This window comes from Mercenaria mercenaria, chromosome 18 (assembly GCF_021730395.1).
Source record: "Mercenaria mercenaria strain notata chromosome 18, MADL_Memer_1, whole genome shotgun sequence".
Classification (NCBI taxonomy): domain Eukaryota; kingdom Metazoa; phylum Mollusca; class Bivalvia; order Venerida; family Veneridae; genus Mercenaria; species Mercenaria mercenaria.
The window spans coordinates 44,112,921-44,122,267 of record NC_069378.1 but is presented as its reverse complement, the minus strand read 5'-3'; the positions used below and the strand labels follow the sequence as shown (position 1 = coordinate 44,122,267).

Genomic DNA, 9,347 nt, shown 5'->3' with positions numbered 1-9,347 from the left:
TCAACTCACTGAGCTAACTGAGTGAATTGGCTGTCTAAGTGATTGAGGTTGGTTTGCCTTCATGTAGTTTTAATCACATTTTGTATCGATGTCTGCATTTTACAATCTCGAATGGCCATTTGTATTGTACAGTTGTAATGTACTTGAGCTTGCGGCAAATCATATACCGAGCCACATGCCTGAGCACGGTCAAAGCGTAAATACCAAGCCACGAATGTGCTCGGGTCATTATAGCGATGCACACCTCCACATTACATGACAAACTTCAATTTTAGCTGGGCCTCGGGTGGCGAGAGGAGCACAGTCATTTAATCACATTTCGTGCACCGAGTACGTTTATTATTTAACTTGATTGTTTGCTATGTTTCAAGCTAATCTTCGTATGGAATATTGCAAGTTAATATCTTTCAATGATATAGAATCACTTAGTATGAAGATAGAACTGTACATCGTCGTATCTATACACAAATAAACTTTAGATAGATTTTATTGTCATTTTCAATCCTTATGGGTGTTCTAAAACATGAGTAAACCTTTGTTACAAATGCATTCACGTATTGTCAAGTCAAGACATCTTTTAATATATAACCGAGCCATGAGAAAACACATATTTGTTTCATGTTCTAACAAATTCTACAATCCTTAACATGCTCAAGCAATAATTTATAAATCATTTACTTGAGATTCTGCTGATGTTATAACACGAAAAAACTTGTTTTATCCGTACATAATCTCGCTATCACTAAATGTATCATCAAATAATATGTTTCAATAACATTTATAAATTATTTATTTTTATATAACATGCACTACAGTTGAAACTGGCTCTGTTGAAGACTTGAAATGGGAAACAAAAAAAGTTCCATCAAAACAGGGGAGGAAATAAAAGGTAGTGTTGGTGTGAGGATGTATTACGGTGAAAAAGTCATCGTGACATATTTGATATTAAAAATTTCCTTTGCCATTTGTCGTTAAATAAATAATGTTTCTTTTTTATTATAATTATTATTCAATGTCAGCTTAAAAAAATACAAATCAAATTTTATTTTGCAATTTACATTCTTTTAAATGATAAATTTGGTCTTGTATCTCGTAATATCAGTAAAATCGGACAACATGACATATTTTGTATAATATTCTAATATTAACATGATTAAAACAATATGTTTATTTCCATTAAAACACGGCAATATTGATTTTACTATGACATATAATTTAGGGCCAAAATTTGATATGCGCCGAGAAATAGTGCTAGTGCTACCATGAATGAAAACGTGTATGTATATCTGTCAGCATCAATATATGTAAATATCAAAGCACACCTAAGTTGATAAACTAAATTTTAGCCAGGCAAAAACCGAACATGGACGATGATTTTACGTATTTTTAAATTGAAAATTTTATTCCACATTTGATGTCATCTTATTTTTCAGACTCAAGTGAGCCTCTGAAGTTCAAAACTGATATTTCAGATATAGAGGTAGGAAGCAAAACCAGCACGGCCACCTTTTTATGCGAACTCAACATGAGCCAAATCGAGGTGGAATGGTACTATTGCAGTAAACGTTTACATCCGTCACACAAGTATGCAATTATAGATGATGGATTTATTCATAAGTTAAAGATCAGCAATGTTTCGGAAAACGATGAAGGCAAATACTCGGTGATAGCAAAGGGAATACGATCTGAAGCCAAACTCTACGTAGAAGGTATCGGTATCTTTTTTCCACATAATTATACTACTTGTTTTGACAAGCAAAATGCATTACATTAAATCTAGTTCTATCAAATCTGTCCACGCATCCAAATCTGAGACATTGGTTGGAATATTTCAATAAAACATGGTAGATATGTATATTAAACGCGATCGCAAACTGCAGTCCTACAAGTCGTAGTTCTTTTTGCCTGCCATGGCACTTTGTACTTGTATATGTAGTACAAATTTAGTGTTTTTTCTCCAGTATCCGTCCGAAGACATATCTTAAATCATCTTTAAATGATTTCAAAATAAAAGATGATGATAGTATAAAGGTTCACTGCTGAAGGGAAATTATTTGCACTACATGTATACAGTACATATAAAGTTTTTGTATTTCGTTTTTTTCTGTCTGTCGGTAGTCACGTCTTAGACATGATTAAAAGGACTTCAATTAAATATGGTGCAACTATTTTTGGTTGTATAACAGGAATTTGGACATGCAAGTTTTATTCTGATTGCTTGAGGAACACAAGAGTTATTGCATTTTGTATGTATATGTATTATTTTCATTCCATATTCCGTCCGTCTAGAAACATTCCTTAACTATGGTTATAACTATTTCAATCATCAAAACTTTGATATGGTTATAAATACCTCAATCATTACAACAGAAATTTTCTTTGCTACAAGGCAATACGGTTCTGTAAATTTATCTTATGTTGATTAAGGAAGGCAATAGTTATGGCCCTTGGTGCTTATATATTTTAATAGTTCATACAAGATTGTTATATTGTGATATTCTGTCTTTCTAACCGCCTTGAGTCGTATCAAGTATATGGTTAGGAGTATTTAAATATATCATGGTAAAACTATTACGTTCTATACGAAAATGCAGCATCGCAATTACCATCGAGATTGCTTGAGTAACAAAAGAACTACGGTTCTTAGTACTTGTATCGTGTTTAATATACAGATGAAAACACCGCTTCTCGTTCAAACAAGAGGAAAAATTATAAAAAAAAACTAGGAAATCGTCCGAATACTACAATATTCTGACTCTGAGTACCAGTTTTATGACCTTAGCTGAATATCTGCGTGTTGCTTCGAGAAATTACTTCACGGACCTCCGAGTCGAAGACCTACAAATTACACAATGCATTCGATATAAAATAACCACCACGCTCGTCTTCGAGTCAGTAATTAAGAATTATTTCAAGTGCCGCGAGAGGATTTCACGAAACTTCCTTACCTAGGTTAATTTTACAGTTTTTTATGCACCCACCTCCCACCCCCGGAACTAAGAAGCATATAGTAATCGGACTGTCCGTTCTGATGGATAACTGAATAACGCTTCAGTGCAGAAACCTCAAACTTGGAAGTAAGTTAGACTGCGACTAGCGAATGATACTTACTGATCTTGAGGTCGGTAGGTCAAAGGTAAAGGTCGTGGGGACTTTGAGTTTTAAAATATTTTCCGATCGTAACCGTAGACAGCTTTGACCTACATTCGTCAAATGTTAAAGGATAATTGACTGTGGCCAGTAGATGACCCCTACTATTTCAAGAGTTAGTAGGTCAGAGGTCAAGGGCTTGGTGACCTTGAGCTGAAAATTGCTTTTCTGATTGGTAACTGAAGAACGTTTTACCTACAATCAAACTTCATAGAATGGCTATCTTTTTTCAAAAGATTGACCCCTTTCCCCTATTGTGTCGAATGTTAGAAGGACAATGGTCACAGTTAAGACTGAAACGGTTTCCGCGCAATAACTGAAGAACGCCTAGGTCTACAGTCATCAGACCTCATAGGATGATTGCTTTGTTGGTATGTAGATCAAAGGCCAGAACCACAATGATACTGCTACTGAAAATGATTTCCGCTTAATTACTAAAGAGAGCCTTAACCTACGATCATCATACTTGATTAAATTATTGCCAGTGGTTAGAAGATGATCTGTTTTTGTCATTGGAGTGACTACATTTAGTGATTGACTTAGTGGTTGAGCTGAAAGTTACTGCAAATTGACACAAAAAGTTCATACATTGCCGAAAACCAATTATATTGAAAACGTAAATTGAAAAACATCTCTAAAACATTTATGTTAAAATAAAAAAAAAGATCAATTGTGTACATGATAATATCGCAGCAGATGAGAAGAAAAATATTTCATGTTTAGATTGTATGATACGTATATTTTTATTTATAGACATGTAAGTTTGAAAAATTGTTAATGCATCTCCTTATCTATCTTTGCTGCATTACCAAAACAAAATGTAAATGCACTAATACAGAAGCTAGACATGGTTTTAAAACTTGCTTTTTGGTTCAGATTGTTGAAATATCAAAATATGTACCAAATACAAAAGTAAAACTAGCAGTTATACTGAATTGTTCTTGTTTTTTTTTGTTTTTTTGAATAATGTCATATTGCAGGTTGTTAATTACAAAATTACAAAATTATAAAATAAAAAAAATACAGTTATAATAGATATCTAACACTACGTTCTAATCATACCAACTTAAATTTTAACTTAACTTAAATTATTTACAGAATTTCTGAAAAGAGATCAAACGTGCGATCTTATGTCGTTCACACACACAAACACATGGCACGATTCATGGATTTGCCAGAAGCTCCAACTGCACGGTTTATACCTGTATATATGGCAAGCCAATTGTCCAATAATTACGTGAACCCCGGTTCACGGTCGAAAAACTAGGATTAACGATCCATAAACTAAGTTTTTCGAACGTAAAACTAGGTTTTTCAAATACTAACCTATATTTTCGAGTGAAAACTTAAGATACTGGGCGTAAACCATAGTTTACGCTCGTGAGCCCAGGTTTACGTTCGATATACTAGGTTTCTCGATTTAACTATCATGAATTTCGGTCGTTATCCTATGTTCACGACCTTAAACTTGGGTTTACGGACGTGAACCTACGTTTACGAGCGTGAACTATGGTTTACGACGTTATCCTATGTTTTCGCTCGAAAAAATAGGTTAGTATTTGAAAAACCTGGTTTTACGTTTGAAAAACCTAGTTTATCGAACGTAAACCTAAGTTCACGCTCGTAAACCCAAGTTCACGTTCGTAAACATAGGTTCACGCTCGAAAATATAGGTTCAGGTCCGTAAACTATGGTTCACGGTCGTAAACATAGGCTCACGTCCGTAAACATAGGTTCATGGACGTAAACCCATGTTCACGCCCGAAATTCATTGTTAATTCTATAATCCTAATATATCGACCGTAAACCATGGTTTACGTTTGATAAACTAGGTTTCTCGATTGAACTATGAGTTTCGGTCGTTATCCTATGTTTACGATCGTTATCCCACGCTCGAAAATATAGGTTAGTATTCGAAAAACCTAGTTTTACGTTCGAAAACCCTAGTTTATCGATCGTTAATCCTAGTTTTCCGACCGTGAACTAGGATTCACATAATTATTGGACAATTGGCTTGCCATATGTATATACACACAAGAAATAACATTCAGTCCTTAATTGACCATATTTAAAGTAAAATTAATTGGTTGAAAGTGCCTAAAAGCAACTTTATATCTTTATTTGGTATTTGGTACATGATTGGTTTTCAAAACTTGAGTAAATACATACTTAACTTAGATATGTTTGCAGCATGTAAAAAGGTTGTGGATACATAGTATCATGTTGTTCTTTAATTCACATACAGTTAGGTTTGATAAAAGTAACACTTCATTTCGATCGGGTCACTTTGATTTACTCAAATATCGTTATGCTACATTGCTGACTTTTGTACGTCCGGCTCGATTTGAAATGAAATTTATTTTCTCTCTCTTCTTACAATACACAAATCATATTTATATATAGAGAGAGAGAAAAAAATCCGTAGCATATTGTATAACGAATTTAAACTTAACTAAATAATTCTGTAATCCCTAGTGGCATTTGATACAAAAAAGCAGTCACAGAAGCGGGAGTCGGTAGATTTTCTGAGGAAATAATAATGATACTGTAACAGCAATCGTGCAGATATATTTTAAAAGCATGCATATCGTTCTTTATAAGTTAATACACATTTGTAATGATGATTTCTTTTTTCTTTCAGCTCATTGCAAATCCAAAGATTTATAAAGGTAATATTTATCTGTCCATAATTGGGAGGCAATTTCTAGAAATTAAAGTCTTAAATGCAACAATAGAGCTCAGTGTTCAAATGGTAAGTGTAAAACACTGTCTGCCTGCAGGCTTGGTTTATGACTTAAAGCCTCCACTTCTCCAGCTTAAATAATTACATTGGGTGCGTGCTCAAGTAGCAAGCACATGAACTAGAGTAGCTTCTGTAATTGGAGTGTCATATATTCTGCACTATCCTCCATCTTCAACAACTACAAACTTAAAATTATGGTCTTCTGCCTATCAAAAAGCTTAAATACACACGCGCACATACCCGCGTACGCATGAGCGCAAACGCACACAAAACCATTGTAGACGTGCACATACGTGCACATAAATATTTGATAGAGAGAATTTATACGAAATAAATCACCACCACATTATACCAAACCAATTACGGCAAAGCGCAAACCCAATAGAAATAGTTTCGATGCTGCTTTATATACACACCCGAATTATACTACACATTTGTACTGATTCAATATTTGCATATATACTCAAATCTCTATTTTCATGTCTCACAAATCAGCAGTGACATTTTAGTCTTTTTAACGGATTGGGACCAGATAATCTATATTTTCTCTCTCTGGAAGTTAACTGGATTTCGAGGATACACTGAATATATAGAGATAGTTTGCATTAAGGGATATAACGCAGTTATTGGATCTCGAGGAATATGTATATATGTGTGTGTGTGTGTGTGTGTGCGTGCGTGTGTGTGTGCGTGTGTGTGTGTGTGTGAACTCTTGATTGTCCCATATACTGACATTTTAAACAAACTAATTACAACGCACAATGATAACACACAATCTCTGATGTGTGGGGTTAATTTCTAAACTAAAATAATGCACTGGTATAAATTGATAGCATTTGAACAGCTGAAAGAGTATTGAGATTGCTATTGAGATGTTTAGCATCTGTGGTATTGTCCGTAAGTATTGACCTGGCACTCATGAATATTCCGTATATTTCCGTAAATTAATTTTCGGTGTCCGAACATAAATAGCAAGAATCATATAACAAGATATTGCATATATAATTATTAATTGATATTTTGTCTCAACTGCAAATACCTGTGCGGACAAAGCGTTTAGCTGCCAATATCAGGGTTGTGGGTTCGAGTCCTACGTCTGACCATATATTTTTTGTCCCCAAATTTTATATGCAGACTTACTACTTATTTGATCAAACGTATCGTGATATTCATGGTTCATTTATTAACGGTAATCATATTTATAAATGGAATAAAATTGTTTTAAAAGTATCGTAGATAAAAAAAGACCAATAACCTGTCACCAGCGATCCAGAAAAAAATACTACAAGAGAAAAGAATTAAAATTCATGAAATATGATACTAGTACATAAAATAATGTAAAAATAAAACAGGTTTCGGTAACATTACAATACATTAAAGTAAAAAAAAAGGTCTATGTGATTTCGAACCCGTGGTAACCTGCGTGGAAGTCAGTACCTTACCTCCACGCTAACGTGTCATCGGTTAATTTTATGTGTTACTTAAGTAATATACAGCAGATACTTTCAGGATACAAATATTGCGTAAATTAACGAAAACGCCCGAAAATACTGGCGAAGATTAATGAGTGCTAGGTCAATACTTACGGACAATATCGTATTAGGACAAACTATAGTTAGGTCACCTGCAAGGTCAGAGTTGCCAAATGCCAAAAGCACTATCAGGTAACAATGTAACCGTTACTATTTCTTGCACTTGTTTAAGCAATGATTTATTACCAAAGCTAAAATTTTTGAGACAAAACCCTACCTGACTTACCATTTGCTTTGGACATTATACATTACTAAGAATACAGCTGCTTGTTTGAAAACCTTTAATGTATTCTCTTACAAACTGTCATCACTCCAAAGTCTAACAGCTAATAGGCCATTATGCCATACTGTATCAAAGGTTGCGCTCATACCCAGAAACAGGGCGAATACCGTGTTTAAGTACGTGCTATGGTATATTGGAGATTAAAAATGGAGATCTCGAACTTAGGTGTATCTGGTACACATTTTTTGTAGATTTGAAAACTGTTTGCCATTGCATTTTACCATTTTAAATTCCCAAGGCAAATTATTTCAAAGATTGTAAATTATTCGCACGGGTTATGGGCGATAAATAAATGTTCTGTCTTTTTTACTTAACCTTTTTTAGAACAGGAAAATTAAATACATAATTGACATTGACCGGACTTAGTTTTTAAAGCATTGAATTTACAAATTACATGTATTCTGAAATTTGAGTTTCCACAGTTAATTTGATGTCCGCATGAAATGTTATCAAATTTCTGATTTGTCGTTAAAGCACACTTCACACGTTCCAAAAACCCGCGAAAAAAATAAAACTTTTCTTGTTCATTTGACTTATTCTGGTTTTCAGATCATGTTAAAACGCCAGACAGAACAACTTTATTTGACTTTTTTGGTTTTAAAACCCAGTAAAATTTTAATAAACTTCTGAAAAAGGTATTTAAAAACTATTTTATGGGATTTGGTTTACAAACTTCGTACATTTGGTCATGGTAATTTTTCCAACTGTTATTTGGTAAAATTTAAACTTTTTATTATAAGGTTCGACCAAACTGTTTGAGACACACCGCATGTTTTCTTTTAACCCGTTACAGTTAAACGCACGTTTTCTCTTTGATTGTGTCTGACGAAAGAAGGGAGACTATGGAAGTGTTTTTAATCGCACAGAACTAAACTGTTTTTTTTAATTTCTATTTTTGCCTTTTTGTTGGGCCTTAGTGTGTTTCTCTTGTTTGCTCTGTTCTTCTGCAAAGGCATCGAGTACTACTCTTGTTTTAAGGTTTGTTTTTCTATTATTATACGGGAGCAGGTTGTGTTTTACAAAACCAGTCTTTGTTTCCATTGCATGTGTTAGAGAATCAACTGGCGGGATTCTTTTATTTACACTTTCCTGAGACTTCGAACTTTGTGGGATAAAGTGAGCTTGGGTTGCGCCATAAACCCTTTTTAATCCACATTTGGTGTTTTTGCCACTAAACCGTCAAGGCGTTCCCCACTGTATTCCTTTTATTTTGTTTGGTGTGTTTTGTTTTATTTCTGTGTGTCGTGAGTTTCGTTTTGGAGAGGCTGCATTTTTGAAACGTGACATTCCCAGTTAGATATTTATCTTTGTATAAAAGCAGTGTCTGAAATCTGTAAAATCTTCATAATTGTAATTGGAGGCACGTTTAGAGCAAAAACGAGTAATTATCGAGATAGCTTTTTCCTTACTATTTTAATATCTGTAATACATTCGTAACTGATGCAATCAATATGTTTCATTGAAAATGTTAATTGTCTCTTTAAAAAGTAGCAGCAAAACAATTGATTAACATTGTAAGTGCATTTTACAGGAGAAAAAATATTCATTTTCTTTCACTAAGATAACGTTTTCCTTAAGGAGCTTTATTAACATCCTATTTGTTTTCAGTTTCACGGCGTTGGGATCGATTCGGATTAGC

General features: G+C 33.9%; 1 protein-coding gene across 1 annotated transcript; it reads left to right on the top strand.

The window, feature by feature from the left end:
• The first annotated feature begins 803 nt into the window (after positions 1-803).
• Positions 804-7,533, top strand: LOC128550775 (titin-like). The gene is made up of 3 exons (XM_053530526.1): positions 804-889; positions 1,434-1,709; positions 5,792-7,533. Exons 1-3 carry the CDS (start codon positions 844-846, stop codon positions 5,815-5,817), a joined length of 348 nt encoding a protein of 115 aa, XP_053386501.1. The 5' UTR covers positions 804-843; the 3' UTR covers positions 5,818-7,533.
• The last annotated feature ends 1,814 nt before the right edge of the window (positions 7,534-9,347 follow it).